General features: G+C 47.2%; 1 protein-coding gene across 3 annotated transcripts in view; it reads left to right on the top strand.

Moving 5' to 3' along the window:
* The window catches only part of LOC138564392 (zinc finger protein interacting with ribonucleoprotein K-like), a 195,734-nt gene that overhangs the window by 63,558 nt on the left and 113,437 nt on the right, over positions 1 to 18,739 (top strand). The window contains exon 6 of one of the 3 annotated variants that reach the window (XM_069642906.1): positions 12,089 to 14,687. The exons of the other annotated variants lie outside the window; for them this stretch is intronic. Within the exon in view, the coding sequence (XP_069499007.1) occupies positions 12,089 to 14,562 (2,474 nt within the window). The 3' untranslated portion in view covers positions 14,563 to 14,687. Of the gene's footprint in view, positions 1 to 12,088; positions 14,688 to 18,739 lie in introns of those variants that run through there. 3 annotated transcript variants of the gene reach the window in all.

Consider the following 18,739-nt stretch of genomic DNA (forward strand, 5'->3'; position numbering starts at 1 on the left):
GAACTCTGTACTTTTTTAATCTGTTTTCTTTGTTTAATTCTTTTGGTGATGGAGTTTTAGACAACTCCATAGGCATCCTCTTTTTATGTGTGTCACACAGCACCCTCCGTGCAGTGGCACAGGGAAGCCTTTTAGGCTGTCCCAAGGTTTAAATACCTTATCTGGGATAAACTAATGTTTCCCAGAGAATGTAAAGTTACATTGACTAGTCTTTTTAAATTCCTAGACCCAGCACACACTATCTTACAATAGAGTGCTGGAAGGGTTACCTAGTATCCCCTATGTATAGAAACTCATGTAGCAGTCAAATGCTACCCTTTCCTATCGAAATGGCTGTTGGCAGTGGTTTTACAACAAACTACCATGATTTTTCCAGACCGCGAACACCGGTAGCTAAAAATCACAGGGGCCATGTTTTTCAAGATGGCGTATGAGCCCCCTTTGTTTAAACAGGTCCCGGTCTTCTTTTTCTGCCATTCTGTTTTGATAAAGGTCCTTCTAGTGTTTGACTCTGCGCGCAAAGTTAGGTTTGGTCCCTTTGTTCCTACGCCTTTGGCGGGCTTCAGGACTGAAGACCGCCTCTGGCGCCCGAGTATCTGGGGTGGGCAGGAAGTGAGGGAGGTGCCCGAAACGCCCTGTGCTTAGTCTCCTAGGAGACCCAAATGCACTGTGGCGTGATTGGCTGGGTGACTGTCTGGCAAGGACTGCCACCATGCCTGGTGAGTGGCAGCTAGGCTGGAATGAATGGGAGAAAACTGTTTAAAAGGCGAGTCTCTTGGACTGGAAAGGAGAGTCGGCCACTGGAATGAAAGAACCGAAGACGAGCTGGAAGAGGACGGCTGCTGCAACTCCTGGACCGTTGGTTTGCCCAATGGAGCCCTGCTGCAGGTCCGAATCGCCAAGTTCACCTCGACAGAGAAGCCCTCCAAGGACGACTTCTTTCAGTTGGTCGGACCAATCAACTCGTAAGCCACCTGGATACCATTCTCGGAGCTGGTTAGGATTAACCAGGGGGAAGGACACCAGCTTGTGTGCCTGAAGAACAGCAACCGGAATCGAAGATTTGCCAATTTGCCAGCTTTGCGACCAGTCACCATGCAGTCGTCCTCCCTCTTGTCCCCACGCCTGAGGCTCAGGAACAGCGAGATCTGCAGGAACTGCCAGGAATGGAAGTCTTCAGCTGCATCTTTTTCTTCAATATAATGGACTGTTACAGTCCGACCGAGAGAACTTACCTCTCACTGCGAAAGTGCGTACAACTTTGGCAACTTGCAGGCCTGGCTTGTGACCCGACAAACAAACCTTTCTTCCTTGAACTACTTCTAAGAACTGGGGCAAAGACTTTTCCGTTTTAAATATCAGAACGGTTTTTACTTATACGAGATACTAGCCCATTGACTTTGGCCTACCTATTGCATTGAATCAACTCCTCTGGTGAACTCAAACTATTTGCACTGCTTTAGAGTAACTGTAATATTCGTTTTATTAACTTATGTCTTTTTGCTCTTGCTTCCATGCTATTTTGCTCATACTTCAAGGGACCTCAACTGCTTAGTAATCAGTACTGTAGTATAATTCTTGTGTGATATTGGTTGCCTCATTTAGTGAATGCTTTATAAATGATTGGTGAATACATTAATAAGTGTTTTACCAAGCCTTGAGTATAAGTGTCTATCTGAATACTTGTCATTGTAGACCTTTGTGTAACAACCTTACAAGCTCACATTCCCTCTTGAGATATGCCTGGCTGCTCAGCTCGCTACCAAAAACTGTGTGGTACAGACTTATTCCAAAGGTTGGTTTTGCTTACACGTGTAGTCCTAGTTGTGTGTAGTGGTCCCTGAGGGTACTGCATACAAACCTTGCCTAACAATAAGACTGTGTTGGATTTGGGAAATTGATTTTCTTGCAGAACTGTTGGATCCAGATCGCTATAAGTTCACAGCTATAACATTCAGAGGGAAACGGGTTTGCCTCACGAGACTCCCACAGGGGTGCACAAATAGTCCAGGGATTTTCTCAAGTAGAACTCAATCCCTCTTAGAAGGCATTCAGACGTGCTGGACATATGTCGATGACATACACTGTACAGACGATGACTTGAATGAACACCTAGAGAAGGTGGCTTTGACCATAAGGAGACTAGCAGCAAAAGGCTACATATTCAATGTCAAGAAGTGGAAGTTGGCCCATAGAGAAATCATTTTTCAAGGATTTTCATTATCTTCTGAGGGGAGGGGATTTGCACCTCCAGTCCTAGTGAAATGTGCACACTTGCAGAGCCCACGTTCACTTAAGCAGTGTAGGGGAGGAATGGCCACGAGGCCCTCCTCACCTACAGCTCCCTCCCCAGGTGAGGACCATGGCTCGGTGGGAGCACCCTCATGCCACCCGGGCCCAGGTGGAGGGGGGTTCACCCGCCGACGACATTGCCCACACGCACCCTGTCTTTGCATTTACCGAAACTTGAGTTAGGCCTAGACGCCATCGTGCACAGCAAACATGGTGTGAGTTCAGCACACTGTAACGAGGCCCCCACCTTTGGAGGGCCTTTCATGCATCTCTGCCGCCTCAGCAGCCCTGGCAGATCCGCTGCGAGCGCGTTCCCATGAGAAAGTCGGAGATGAGCTAAACCCGAGATGCCAACACGGCAACATTATATTAGTAACAATGTGATATTGCACCCCGTATGACCCGGACCGCAAGGCCGGGGCAACGGGGAAAAAAGCTGAAGCATCACTATCTGAAGAAGGTAGAAAATAGTTCAAGTATTGGTATTAATGAACTACCTCTGTTTAAAATGTGAACGAACCATAAAAGTGTAACGTTATATGATATCCCTCCAGGTCTGGACTAATGCTGCTATAACCACGGAGAAAGATGTTGACCAAACGTGTAACCTCTATTTGTAAAAGTGTTTTTCAATAGTATGTAGAAACTTGAACTCATATATGTTTTGAATCACCCAAAGCGGCGAGCATCAATCTCTGTAGGCCATAACCTAGATATCCCTCGTATAACGTCTAATGTACATACAATACGCACACAATGTAGTGAACATAATGTTAGGTAATGAAAAGGTACTGGAACCGACTGTATTAAAGAAATGTGTAACGAAAATGAAATATATATATATATATATGTGTGTCTGAATAACGTTAAAATAAGGCAGAACAGTATAAAACTTCTGCATTCACTGATCAGCAACGCACGAGGAAAATACCTTTGTGAGTATATGCAAGGTCATTCCCTCTCCCACCCCACCAAGCCTGCCAGATAAAAAAGCTAAGACTTGTGCTGCGCTCCCTCACCTCCCCCAACCAAGCTGGCGTTACTTCAGAGAAGTCAGAGGCCCCGGCGCCGCAACCAAGGCCACAGCCCGCCACCTGTGTTATTTACAGCACGGTAATAAACCCACGGATGAACCCACTGATCTACCAGCACCCTCTCATAAATCCCCACGAACCCCCCCTAAGAATCCTGACCCCGTGTAAGGACGACCCCCATCATTGGGACAAGACACAGAGACCCATCTATATAATAACTTCTAACGCAGCAGACAGACATGTATCACTCGGCCCAGGTCCCAGAGCCCCGTCCCGTGACCTAAAATACCGGTCAATAAGACACAGGTAAATCTCACCCCAACCAACAACCACCAGACCTCTCACGAGGTGCATTCCTCATGTGTTGTGTTTATTTTATAAGATAAGCTAGTGAAGCGATTTATTAATGAACGTAAATGTCATTTTCTGAATAACTGTAGTGTGCATGGCCTAGGGCAAATGAGACAGGAAAGGTATTCGTTATTGTCACAGGCTGCCCCAGCACATCAACACCGCATGGATGACCTCAAGCCGGCCTGCCAGGCCCAACCCAACCCACGAGGCTGACCAGTGACGTCGTCCCGCCAAGACCAACCCCGCGCCAGCAACACCTATAGTTAGTCGACACCACCCAATCCCAATTGACTTGTGCCCCCTATAGTGTTTAGGTGTTGATGACGTTTTTTGTATTAGAAATACGCCTGTCTTTGCTATTGTCAGGCAGAGCGCTCTCGTAGGTTGCAGAGTTCTTTGCATGCCTTATCCTTGGATAAACTCCCACTTACGCTCACCCGCACTCTGTCTTGGTCTTATTCCCACTACGGGAGAGTCCCTTATTGTCTCTCATTGCGGGGAGGATCGTGCTGAATTGGGGGCGCTTCCTTTCAGTGGTGACCCCGATAGCGTGATATCTCCAAACTATTTTTCCTAACTCCTTCTTAAACGACCCCCTTGTGGCACGAGAATCTCCGGTCGAGAAGGGATACGCACGGTGAGCCGTCTCCGGGAGGCCGCCCGCCAACGGCGACCGGCACAATAAGAAGTGCGCACTCAATGAGAAAGGGTACGGGATCCCGATTGGAAAAAAATCCCCTTTGAGTGCCGCTCGCCGGAGCCAGGGGCTGACCGTTGAGTTACCGGTGACGCCGCCTGGACGGACCCAGTTTCGGAGAGTATCGGTTCAAGACGGGCACGTGAGTACCGAGTGCGAGTGATCGTCAAGGGGAAAAGAAAGGGAATTGGGAATAACAGAACGGGGACAGGTAGAGGAGAAGAATATCGGGGGTCTACTACAGACGGGTCTTGAAATTTTCTTTATTCTTTCTTTTGCATATGGCCATTAGGAGTAAGAAATAAGTGACGTGGTAGAAGTGACGGAAACCTAGCTCCGAGAGGGGGTGGAAGGCGGCGCCGCATAGTGCTATCTAGACTAGTACTGGGAATATATGAAGAAGTGAGAAATAAGTTATTGGTGTCTAGCAAAAGGAGACACCGGGAATATTTTTTAGTGATTGTGCTCTCTCTCTCTATTTCTTCTTTTTCCATTTCCACGGGATAGGGGGCGAAAATGAGAAGGGTATAAAGAAGTTAGAACATCTTAAAAAGCGGGGACTCAGTAGTGGCACGTACAGACGTGAACACAGTAACCTTAGCAGGAAAACAGGGACAGCTGGTTAGGGAGGAAAGGGAGGAGAAAGACAAAGAGTGTGAGTGGAAAGCATTGTGAAGGGTGCGCGCACCGTACGAGTGTGAGAGACGAACGGGTGGCCGCGAGGTGGTGTCAGAGAGTGTGGCCATAACCAGTACTTGATCAATTACAAGTGAGATCACATAAGAGTGCCTGGGAATGGGAAGGAGATGAGATATGGTGAGTGAGAAGAGATTTGTGCAGTGAATAACGGTGGGTGATAATTTTAAGAGGTCCGCTCTTGTCTGTGCCATAAAGGAATACATACGCATATTTACAGCTAATAAAAGGTAACAAAAGCGAACGAGGTAGCGCTAGCGATTTAAAGGATGGGGGCTGAAACTCCCTTGTCACACATTTGCAAGAGCTTGCCGGGATATGCTGAACGCATAAATAAATATCATGATCAATGGTTAACAGAATTGAAAGGGGAGGGGTTGCCCCAGATTTGGCCAGAAGGAGGGTCTTTTGACAAAAGCGTTCTTGATATGGTATGTACATGTATTCGCCTTAAGTATAAGGGAAAAAAATGGCAGAACAGGAAGGAGATATTAGATCTTTGGAGATTGTTTGAGGAAGTACCCCCACCCAAAGCTCCAGCTCCAAATATTGATTTACCCTCCACCACAGACAATCCACTAATGATCCCGCGAGAGGAAAAGGAACAGTTAAGTACAGAACAGCCTGCGGAAGTGGTTATGTTGTACCCAATATTACCTAAACCAGCCCCTGCAGCAGGATATAGCGACCCGATTTATGTGCCTCCCCCTTCAACCAGCACGCCACAAAGACCAACTGCACCCCCACCATACGAAAACACCAGAGAGCGCACCCAGGGAGGCACACAGAGAGTGGACATAGAGAAGTTAACGAGTGACTTAGAGTCGAGGCTTACAGTGGCACGAGATGAGCTCTCAAGAATAAAAGACATATGTGAACGCACAGCGTGCGCCCCCACACAATCTGGACGCACGTCTAGAGCGTCGAGCGAAAGTAGACAAATTGAGGAAGGATGGAAAAAGGGGGAAATACTGTTCAGAATTGAGGAAGAACCGACCAGGATAATAGAAGTAGGGACAGCAGAAGGAAGCATTGGTGATGTCTCGAGAGAGAGAGGGATCAGAGAGGATTTGTTATGTGATGTCAGAGGAGGGGGGGATGAGAGTGATAGATTGAGCATGGCAGTAGGAGGAGAAGGCGAGGAGCTAGATGGGGCATGTTCACTGGGGACTATAGAGGATGAATGGATAGGACGACTAAGAAATAGGGTGGGGAAGATGGCGTCATTAGAGTCAGCAGTGACTAAGGAAAAGGAAGCTGCAACGGCAAAAGGGAAATTACAACTACCATTACTCCACAGGGGAGGTGGGAGGCCGAACTATATACCGTGGGCTCAGATGGACAAGGCTAACTTAATGAAATTACTACCACAGCTGTCAGGAGGGGCAAGCAAGTGGATATATGCATTTGAAAAACATACCGCGGGTATACCGCTGGCAGTAGGCGATGTGAAAAGCCTACTAGTGTCCGCAGTAGGGGATCAGGCAGACAGAGTGTGGGCTAAAGCGGGTTTTCCAGCTGTAACTTTGGAGTGTGATCGCCATGATGGGGCTTCTTTTAACACCGTGCGAGCAAGGGTGTGGGACGCACTGCGGGAAACCTTCCCAGATACCCCTGATCTGCAGTCAGTAATGCAATGTACCATGAATGATGGGGAGGACGCTATGGATTACATTCTCCGGGTGCAGGAGATGTGGAGAGCGGAAACGGGTACGCCCTGGCACCAATCCACGTCTCTATTTTACTTCATCATTAAAAGAGGGCTCCCAAAGGAAGTGCAAAAGGCACTAGATAAAATAGCAGGTGTTGAGGCAAAAGGCTGGCCGGAGATCCAAAGCATAATAGTACACCATTGTAAACGGATCAAAGAAAGAGAGAGGGAAGTAGCACAGAAAAGGTTGGCGGACGAGGCGAAGTTGGTGCAATCAAAATTGGTGAAGGTCGCAGCAGCGGTAGCGGGACTCCCACTCATACGGGAGGGAGAGGAAGGAGAGGAGGGGCAAATAGCAATACAAGGAAGAATAGCAGCGAATTGGGCTGGACAAGGGCAACGACAGTGGACAGAGCAGGAGCAGAACGGAGGTCCAACGTGGCAAGAGTGGGCCCCAAGAGGAGGAAGAGGTGGGTACAGGGGGCGAAGAGGAGGACAAGGGTATGGAGGAATGGGAGGAAATGGGTGGCAGGGTCCCAGAGGTCCACAGGGGAGCTGTTGGAATTGTGGGAGATGGGGGCATTACTCAAGGGAATGTAGGAGCAGACAAAACAACGGTTTCCAAGAGATAGAACAGTACGGACACCCCCATCCAGGAAGCCCCTACGGCCTCCCCATGGGACAATACCAGCAACCAGACAATGTAGTACAAAGGAGTAACGCACAACTACACGGACATCAATACCGAACACAAACCAGCCCACAGAATAATGACAATGTGCACTACACGCCTGGTAATACTTTCGCCACAGGAGCTAATGGGGCACCAGCCCCCGCACCTTACAGTGGAGTGTCAGTAGTTTCGGGGAATATTTTCGATCAAGGGGGGGCAATGAGACACCCCGCATAGGACAGCCCACAGAGAGCACTTGCGTGTCCAGTACTGTCTACGACCCACAATGCATCAGAGGAACCATTGATAGGAGCGCAGATAGGAGACAAGCAATTCATATTCATGGTGGATTCGGGAGCGGAGAAATCATGCATTAGAGAGGGCCGGTTCCCGTTATCTAATAGAACGTTAGAGACGCAGGGGTTCTCTGGGGCTGTAATTGAAGTTCCTTACACAGAGGTATTGGATGTGACAGTGGGGGGTAAAACAGTGAAAGCACCCTTACTGTACTATGAAAACTCTCCCATCAACTTACTGGGGAGAGATCTCTTGAGCAAACTAAACATGACCATATCATTCACAGGGAGCGGCATCGTATGTTCAACGCCAGGCATATGCCCCCTCCGTATATTAGCAGTAATACACGGCCACACAATAATAAAAGAGATCAGAGGGGTACCAAGAAATGAGGAGATGTTTGTTGAAGGCATGAGAACATTGGCTCTCATAGTACCAGAACTAAAAAGGGTGGAGTGGAGAATACCAGCAGAATTCCTTTTTCGTCCCATAGCAAGCCCTGACACTGCTCTTGGGGAAGTACTATCATTGGATTTGCATGCAATACATGTATCAGCAAACAGAATATGCGTGATTGGTATTGACATGGAAGGGTGTGAGAGGCGGACAGTATTGTGTACAAATGCAAATATCCCCCTGAGAGAGCTCTCGGACGAGGAGCTATTTTCTGACACTGAGGGAGATGGTGAAGTAGTGATGGAACTGGCAATGCCCTGCGACATCGTAGTTACAGCCAGACAAACTAAAGTTGAACTAATGGCGGTAGTAGGAGCACCGCATACATTTTTTGATGAAGACATGAGTTCAGTACCCGCTAACTTATGGACTAATGGCCCCCACGATGTAGGGTTGCTACATGAAGTTCAGCCTGTGGTGATAAAAGTAAAACAAGGAGCAATACTACCCCGGGTGAAACAATATCCACTGTCGCGAGAAGCAGAAGAAGGGATCAGAGAGACAATAGAAGCACTGCTAGCACAGGGTATAATAGTGCCCTCAAACTCCCCATGCAACACATGCATTTACCCAATCAAAAAAGCGAAGGGGGGTTCATGGAGGATGATACAAGATTTACGCCCATTGAACGATGTGGTAATGAAGGAGTTCCCTTTAGTCCCGAACCCGGCGACAATACTGTGCAACATTCCAAAAATAGCATCACACTTCACAGTAATTGACTTAAAAAATGCATTCTTTTCGATTCCCTTGGCAGAAGAGAGCAGGTACTTGACAGCATTTACATTGGGAGGAAGGAGGTTCGAACACTGCAGACTACCACAAGGATATTGCGAGAGCCCAAGCATATTTAACAGGGTACTACATGAAGATCTGGGGAATTTGTCTGTAGAAAGCACAGTGATTCAGTACGTTGATGATTTATTGGTTTGTGCACAGGCTGAGGAAGAATGCAGACAGGACTCGATAACACTCTTGACATTATTGGCAAATAAGGGATACAAGGTGGACAAGGGGAAGTTACAATACTGTCTGACGGAGGTCCTATACTTGGGTCAGTTGATATCAAAGGATGGCAAGCGAATTATACCAGACAGGGCACAGGCGATTAGAACAATTGGGGAGCCCAAAACAGTAAAAGAGATGCAGAAATTTCTGGGTATGTGTAACTATTGCCGAGCATGGATATTGGACTATGCGGCGTACACAAGGCCCCTGCTACAGGCACTGAAAGAAGCACAACAAGAACACAAACACATAGAATGGACAGAGGTGATGAACACAGCATTTAACTCACTAAAAGAGCTGATATCAAGCGCTCCAGTACTAGCAAACCCAGATTATGGGCGCGAATTCTTCTTATTTTCACACTGCAAAGGAACATTGATGACAGCAGTACTGACACAGAAAACATCCTTAGGGCACAAACCACTAGCTTACTACAGCGGCACCCTAGACGCAGTAATGCAAGGTCATTTCGCCTGCGAGCAATCCCTAGCTGCAGCCGCGTTCGCAATTGAAAAAAGTGCCACGATAGTAATGGGCTGCCCGGTGACACTGTTCGTGGAACACTCACTTTTTGCAATATTAGAGCGAACAAAGAGCACATTGACAACACAACGCGCCACAGCATATGAGATAATACTGTCCAGCGCTAACATCCATATAGTAAGATGTAAAACAGTGAACCCAGCCACATTCATCACAGAGGCATGCACCATAGAGGACATGCAAAACCACAACTGCGCCACGTACACAGGTGACGAAAGTAAGGATCAAGTGATTTTTGAAAATGCCCTGACCGAGGGTGAGGTGTATTTTGTGGACGGGTCAGCATCAATCGACATGGAGACAGGAGAAAAGCATGTGGGTATGGCAGTGGTACGATTAGAGGAAGATGAATATGAGATACTAGTACAACACCGCCTCCCATCGCACTATTCAGCGCAAGCAGCAGAACTAATAGCGCTAATAGAAGCATTGCATGCCGCCAAGGGGTGCGCAGTGACCATATATACAGACTCAGCATACATGACAACAACAGTTCACGGCGGGTTGGCCCGGTGGGGGCGGAGAGGGTTTCGGCGAGCAGACGGAACGCCAGTCCAGCATGCAGAATTATTGAAAGAACTGATTGAGGCCCTGCAAGACCCCACGGCAGTGGCCATCGTAAAATGTCAAGCTCATACCGCAAATACAGATTTTATATCTTTGGGGAACGCGGCAGCAGACGCCGCTGCCAAAGCAGCTTCATATCTACAAAAAGGTGAAATAGGAGAGTACATGTTGCACCACACAGCAAGCCAAGAAGTCCCCACAGGATACAACATGATGTCCACACAGGAGATAATAGAGCTGCAAGAGGGAGCTAGTGCAGAGGAAAAATTGCTGTGGACTAAGAGAGGATGCAGCAAATCACCGACTGATTTATTGTGGCGACAAGAGAGTTCAGGAAAAGTGGTAATGCCAATCACGCTGTTAGAAATAGCATTTCAACAACTACACTTTCCTGCACACAACACAAAGAAACACATAATGGCAGAGATACAAGAAGATTGGTTTACACCTTGCCTCCAGGAACACGTCACAAGGTTAGCTCTAGAATGCACGACATGTCAAATTTACAACTCAGGTATGACATTGCGTACACTAAGGGGTACGATACCAAAACCAAGTGGCCCATTCAGAGAGCTCCACATTGATTATGTAGACATGGGAGAAAGGTGTAACGGGGCTCGATACATGATTGTGGTTGTATGTCCATTTTCGAGGTGGGTGGAGGCAGGCCCTTGTGCCCGCCCTGACGCGAAGGGCGCCGCGAAGTTCCTAGTGCGGGAAGTGTTTCCGCGCTGGGGAATTTGCGACGTTATTCGCTCAGATAACGGGACGCATTTTGTTAATGAACTCTTTAAAGAAGTGACTACATTATTGGGAATAAAGCACAAATTATGTTCGATTTATCATCCTCAAAGTAATGGCGTCGTAGAAAAGATAAACGGCCTGTTAAAAAGCAGATTATCAAAACTTTGTTTTTCCCTTAAAAAGACTTGGATGTACTGCCTGCCTTTGGCCTTGTTCGAGCTACGAAACCAGCCAAGTAAGGATCACCATTTGTCCCCGCACGAGATCGTCACGGGAAGAAGAATGCACACAGCGCATTCGCCTCTCCGTGAGCGTTCTGATGCACACAGAAGCGCAGCTATATTGGGGGAGGAGTTCACAGAATACCTGCGAAAATTGACACGGGCAGCGCGCGTAATTTCAAAGCAACTAGCCCCCCCCTCGACAAGAGAGGAGGGGAACGCGACTGAACCAAACGGTTTGCCTGAAAAACCACTACAGCTAATGCCTGGTGACCTTATATATGTTAGAAGTTTTGTGCGGAGGTGGAACGCACCACGCTTCCATGGCCCCTATGAGGTAGTGTTTTGCACGCCTACAGCAGTAAAGGTTAAGGGCCTGCGATATTGGGTGCATTTGACAGATGTACGTAAAGCTTACAGCGCTGCGGAGAGTGAGGTGCAGGATGAGGCACAGGCAACAGCGGACGATGAAGTTGTGCGGAATGAATGATTGGAATTTTGTGTGCTTCATGAGATGAACAGTGAACACAATTAGCGCGCAACAAATGTCCTGGACTAAAACATGTACACATGTATATGTAAATTTTCTTTTTACAATTTTTGAAAGTTTTGCGTGGGGTTCTTTTTTCCCTTCCTGTACTCTTTAAGATGTTTTTTATTATTGTTGTTTTTAAAAATGTCATGTTTTTTATTATTTATATATATATATAGTAAGGTACGAATAATATTGACTGAAAGCTACCTTGTCTGTCAACAAACCCCCTTCCTCACCCAACCCTATATTTTATCACCGAAACGTTACAATGTGGAAATGTTTACATGTTTGTATTTAATGAACTTTTGTGTCTCAAACAGGATTTATCATGGCATCGAATGGGCAGCCTGCAACTAATAGATATGTTAGATTTAGAGAAATGTTAGTGGCTAGATTAACATATTCATTTGAATGTGGTTTATCAATGTGTGCTATCGTGTTCTTCATCTCAATGTTTTGTCTGGTGTTACACTGGATTATAGCGTTCATCTCTACCGAGATGAACGAGGGGGGAGGGGGGAACAACACCACCCTTGCTCCTGGAACGAAAACAATTCCGACTGTAGGTATCAAAGAAGGTGATTTCTTGGTCTGGGATGGATCACACTTTGTGTGGGGATACTATACTACACCACCCACTGCTGTCCTCTCACAATGGAGAACCAAAAATGTAGATAATGACACAATGTCCCAACCTGGAACATACAACAACCACACGATCCCTCCCGCCCCAATTTCAAACAACGATCTCTTGTTTATTAATGAGGATGGAAAAGTGATTATGATGACAGAACACAAGTCCCTATATGAAGAATTAGAAAAGGGGGGTGGGAGGGAGGACGGGGGGCCTGGTTCTTCACCTCCTATAACGAGAAGGTACAGAAGAAGGGAGAAAAGTAGGCGGAGAAGAGAGACTGGTGGAAAAGGGTATGATGAGTATTATGGGCTAGGGTTAGACAAAATGGAAGACCCACGACACCCTCACCAAGCAAATAAATGGTATGCAGATATGAGCACAACAGCTAAACAAACAACCAATGAGAGTTGTTATGTCTGCTCACTTATCCCCCATGCATCAGGCACACCTAAAGTATTGTTGCCACGAGAATTGCCCATTGTGGATGCCCAATGTCTCCTTCATCTCACGCTGTGTAGAATAAAGAACACTTTCCAAGCACACGATGTCTCTTTCAGAATGGTACAGAACAACAAAACGTGCTATTCGCAAGCGTCTGGAGTGATCTGCCTTAAAGAACCTTTCTTTGCAATACAAGGGACACTGTTTTCCGAAAGCAAATGGAAAGACGAAGAAGTGCTGTGCAAGGCAGAAGCACTGAAGGGTGTTCAACCGGAAAAGTTGCGGTGGATGGAAAGAACGTGCTTGCCAATATGGAAAGAACACATCCCTAAATTAACATGGGTAACAGCGATGGAAAAACCCTTTAAGCTACAAAGTGAAATACAAAACAAACTATGTTTCAAGGGAGAAGGAAAAATGGCAATAGGAACGAACAAGAACTGTAATAAAACTCTCACCATCCCAGATATGAAAAAAGGAACAGCAGCACTAATGGACACCTACTGGGTATGCGGGAACAAGGCGTACCTGCACCTTCCCCAATCATGGAGTGGTAGCTGCTCAATGGCCACTTTGCATTCAACACTAATGGTGATTCCCGAAAGCCATATTGACAGAAGTAACACGATGAACGAAGGCTTGAACCAGAATGCAGCGTCTCCAACTACACAAGCGCACCTTTATGTCCTGTCCTCCGGAGGGAAAGGAGAAGAGCTCTCAAGGAACAAGCGAGCCTCGAACTACATATCACAAGCATCATCTGATTTATTGGCACAGATCCCAGACAAGTATCGCCTGTTCAGCTCCGTGGAAACATTCTTTGCTTCACTAGTATCAAGTGTCCAAGCAAGAGCAAATGCAAAATGGCTCCAGATCACACGGTGGGAACTGATCCAGTTGGCCAATGACACTGAAGAAGGGTTTAACATAATAAAGGTGGAACTACGAGCTCTGCGATTAATGACCATGCAAAACAGGTATGTCCTAGACCTGTTAACAGCAATCGATGGAGGTGTTTGCCGAAAAATAGGAAGTGCATGCTGCACGTTCGTACCTTCCGAAGACGCAGAAAATGGGTCCCTGTCCCACGTTATTGAAGCAGTACATAACCTGGGCGAGAAGATGAAAATGGAAGGTGGAGCTGAGGATAGCTCGTGGTTCGACAATATCTTCTCTTGGGTTCCCTCATGGCTTGGAGTGACAATGAAGTTCCTGATACCAATAGTGGTGATCATCCTTGTGATGTTCTGCCTGTGCCAGGTGGGCCTCCGATGTTGTGCTAATGCAGTCCCTAACGGTGCAATGATGATGGTGACAATGGGCAACTCCGGTGGTACAATTAAAGCAACACAAGAAGTACATGTGCAGACAGGAACAGACAACACCCCCAGGTACCAGTTAGTGCCTATGTGCCGTGACAAGTACATAGTAGATAAGCTATGGCACACCACGATTAAAGAACCACGAGACGTAGAACTGGAATGGTATGAGGAGGTCTGGGTAGATCTGGAAGAGACCGGCGACTGTATATATTTGACATGTACACCAGACGAGTATGCTAGGAGAGGTGAGAGCTTAAGGGGGGTGTGCAGAGCATGGATGCCTATAAAAGGAACCCCTGCATGGGATGGTGCAGTGTTAGAAGAACAAGAATGTAGAAGATTAGAAGAGCTAAAGAAATTCGTTACTTTAAGTAACGAAAGGGGGGAAATGTAGGGGAGGAATGGCCACGAGGCCCTCCTCACCTACAGCTCCCTCCCCAGGTGAGGACCATGGCTCGGTGGGAGCACCCTCATGCCACCCGGGCCCAGGTGGAGGGGGGTTCACCCGCCGACGACATTGCCCACACGCACCCTGTCTTTGCATTTACCGAAACTTGAGTTAGGCCTAGACGCCATCGTGCACAGCAAACATGGTGTGAGTTCAGCACACTGTAACGAGGCCCCCACCTTTGGAGGGCCTTTCATGCATCTCTGCCGCCTCAGCAGCCCTGGCAGATCCGCTGCGAGCGCGTTCCCATGAGAAAGTCGGAGATGAGCTAAACCCGAGATGCCAACACGGCAACATTATATTAGTAACAATGTGATATTGCACCCCGTATGACCCGGACCGCAAGGCCGGGGCAACGGGGAAAAAAGCTGAAGCATCACTATCTGAAGAAGGTAGAAAATAGTTCAAGTATTGGTATTAATGAACTACCTCTGTTTAAAATGTGAACGAACCATAAAAGTGTAACGTTATATGATATCCCTCCAGGTCTGGACTAATGCTGCTATAACCACGGAGAAAGATGTTGACCAAACGTGTAACCTCTATTTGTAAAAGTGTTTTTCAATAGTATGTAGAAACTTGAACTCATATATGTTTTGAATCACCCAAAGCGGCGAGCATCAATCTCTGTAGGCCATAACCTAGATATCCCTCGTATAACGTCTAATGTACATACAATACGCACACAATGTAGTGAACATAATGTTAGGTAATGAAAAGGTACTGGAACCGACTGTATTAAAGAAATGTGTAACGAAAATGAAATATATATATATATATATGTGTGTCTGAATAACGTTAAAATAAGGCAGAACAGTATAAAACTTCTGCATTCACTGATCAGCAACGCACGAGGAAAATACCTTTGTGAGTATATGCAAGGTCATTCCCTCTCCCACCCCACCAAGCCTGCCAGATAAAAAAGCTAAGACTTGTGCTGCGCTCCCTCACCTCCCCCAACCAAGCTGGCGTTACTTCAGAGAAGTCAGAGGCCCCGGCGCCGCAACCAAGGCCACAGCCCGCCACCTGTGTTATTTACAGCACGGTAATAAACCCACGGATGAACCCACTGATCTACCAGCACCCTCTCATAAATCCCCACGAACCCCCCCTAAGAATCCTGACCCCGTGTAAGGACGACCCCCATCATTGGGACAAGACACAGAGACCCATCTATATAATAACTTCTAACGCAGCAGACAGACATGTATCACTCGGCCCAGGTCCCAGAGCCCCGTCCCGTGACCTAAAATACCGGTCAATAAGACACAGGTAAATCTCACCCCAACCAACAACCACCAGACCTCTCACGAGGTGCATTCCTCATGTGTTGTGTTTATTTTATAAGATAAGCTAGTGAAGCGATTTATTAATGAACGTAAATGTCATTTTCTGAATAACTGTAGTGTGCATGGCCTAGGGCAAATGAGACAGGAAAGGTATTCGTTATTGTCACAGGCTGCCCCAGCACATCAACACCGCATGGATGACCTCAAGCCGGCCTGCCAGGCCCAACCCAACCCACGAGGCTGACCAGTGACGTCGTCCCGCCAAGACCAACCCCGCGCCAGCAACACCTATAGTTAGTCGACACCACCCAATCCCAATTGACTTGTGCCCCCTATAGTGTTTAGGTGTTGATGACGTTTTTTGTATTAGAAATACGCCTGTCTTTGCTATTGTCAGGCAGAGCGCTCTCGTAGGTTGCAGAGTTCTTTGCATGCCTTATCCTTGGATAAACTCCCACTTACGCTCACCCGCACTCTGTCTTGGTCTTATTCCCACTACGGGAGAGTCCCTTATTGTCTCTCATTGCGGGGAGGATCGTGCTGAATTGGGGGCGCTTCCTTTCAGCAGTTACAGGCCATACTTGGCCTTTTGAATTGTGGATATTCATACGTCGCAGACTATGCAGAATTAGTGAAACCACTATATGACCTGTTGAAGCCCAACTTCCCTCCATCCATCAGGCTGGAAAGGGGAACACATGTATTTTGTAGCACATATACCAGCAGATGACTGAAAGTAGTCCTCTTCAGGACAGAAATACAGGTACGGACTTAAAAGTGATATTGTTTCTTGGTGGAAATGCTTTTGCATATGTAGTATGTAACCAAGGAGAGGCAAACCCCATAGCACACCATTCACATATCTCTAGAATTCCAGAGCAGAGGTTTGCCCCAGAAGAGAAGATTCTGGCTGCAGTTCAGATAATAGTGCAGAAGGAACACGCATGAACTGGGAACAAATCCATGCACATAAACACGCCATTAGTGTAAATAGAAGCCGATGCATGCTCCAGTATTGTAAATGCGATGGCACTGCAATCCAGATGGGCCTCATAGCAGATCCCACCAGATATAAAATATCTTTACAAACCAGAACTATTTAAGCAATAATAACATGTTCTGCAGGCTTTCCCCGGCTGGCCATGGCCCAGAGCTCAAGTTCCAGGGCTCAGGTCTTAACACTGGGTTAGTGAAGCCCGCAGAACACGTTATTGCGATTAACACCCCGAAGCAAACCCTTGAGGTGCTAATAGCAATTGGAAAGAAAAAAAAAACGGTTGTGCTGCTTCGTTCACAGCAGTGCCAGGGAGAATCAGGATTGGGGGCACCGCTCTGAGCTGCTCTTCCATTTCCATGGCTTCAACAGGAAGCCAAGCGGACAGTGCGGCCCTGGAGGAGGAGCCCTTTTCAGGTAAGGAGAGGGAGTGTGGGGGTGTTCCGGAGCTGGATTTGGGGGCAGGATGCAGGAGAGAAAGGAAAACCGCAGCAAGGGGTGGGGGGTGGGCGCGTAGAGCACTCTGGTTGCTCCAAACCTGGGCTTCCATCGGTAGATTCAGCTTGGGTTTGGAGCAACCCGACTGTCTGCCGCACCCGCCAAGGGTGCTAATGCAAAGGTATGATCTGCAATGGTCTTTAAAACCAGAAGCAGATGCAGCAGCACCAGACATTCCACTTGGCATGTTTGTAAATGTAATGTACTGTGATGGAAGTGCTGTTCCAGCAGTTGGAACACACTCCAAATATTCTGCTGCCTGTGCCGTGGTAAAAGGGTGTTTCAACCATAAAAATGAGTTAGAACACCAGGGTACCCAAACAAAACATTTAGGGGATACATCAGCTCAGGTCGGTGAGTTACAAGGCCTCCTCCTTGCACTGGGGCAGGTCAGCCCACATACGTCCACCTTAATTGTGTCTGATTCAGAGTATGTAGTAAAAGGTTATCATGTTGTCCTCCACTGGTGGCAGCCACCTCGTTCAGAGATTCTAAAGGCAAACCAATATTGTCAAAGCAACTTTGGCAACATGCATGGGACCTAAAAAAGGCTAGACCTCTCATCTGGGTTATGCATACAAAAGCACACAGAAAAGTATTCTGTGCACGGTGCAGGCAATGCGCTTGCCAAGCAGTCTGTAAAACAGCAGACTGTACAAATGGTAGTGACAGCATTAACACACCCTGCTACATATAGTGAGGAGGACATAAAAGCATGTTTGGGTGCTAATAGTTGTAACCCACAAGGTTTCCCCACTATTTATACCTACACTGTAAAAGAGAACACCATGCTGGTCACTAACCCTAGGTCAAAGGGAAGCCCTGTTGATGGGGTACTACCAAATCAGCAGGATAGATTGAAACTAACCTTTGTAGCACATGCAAGCATATCCATCATCGACTTTGGGGTGTCTGTTACTACACAGCTCTTACGAGACAGGTATTGGGTGCCAGGGCTGAGGGTTATGGAGAATTCTCATAAATGTGCCAATTCCTCCCACCTTGTATCTGTAAAAACAGTTCTGGTAGTTAAACAGAAAAGTCTTTGCCACGGTCCTCAGAAGAAAGATTTATATGTCGGGTCACAAGCTGACTAGGCCTGCAACTTGCCAAAGTTTCACGCACTTTCGCAGTGAGAGGTAAGTTCTCTCAGTCGGGTTTTCACAGTACCTTATATTGAAGAAAAAGATGCAGCTGAAGACTTCTGTTCCTGGCAGTTCCTGCAGATCTCACTGTTCCTGAGCCTCAGTCGTGGGGACAAGAGGGAGGACGTCGGGGGACTCCTGCACTGCACGGGTACTGGTCACAAAGCTGGCAAACGGGCAAATCTTCGATTCCGGTA

Source organism: Ambystoma mexicanum, chromosome 1p, assembly GCF_040938575.1.
Source record: "Ambystoma mexicanum isolate Mex_15411 chromosome 1p, UKY_AmexF1_1, whole genome shotgun sequence".
Lineage (NCBI taxonomy): Eukaryota > Metazoa > Chordata > Amphibia > Caudata > Ambystomatidae > Ambystoma > Ambystoma mexicanum.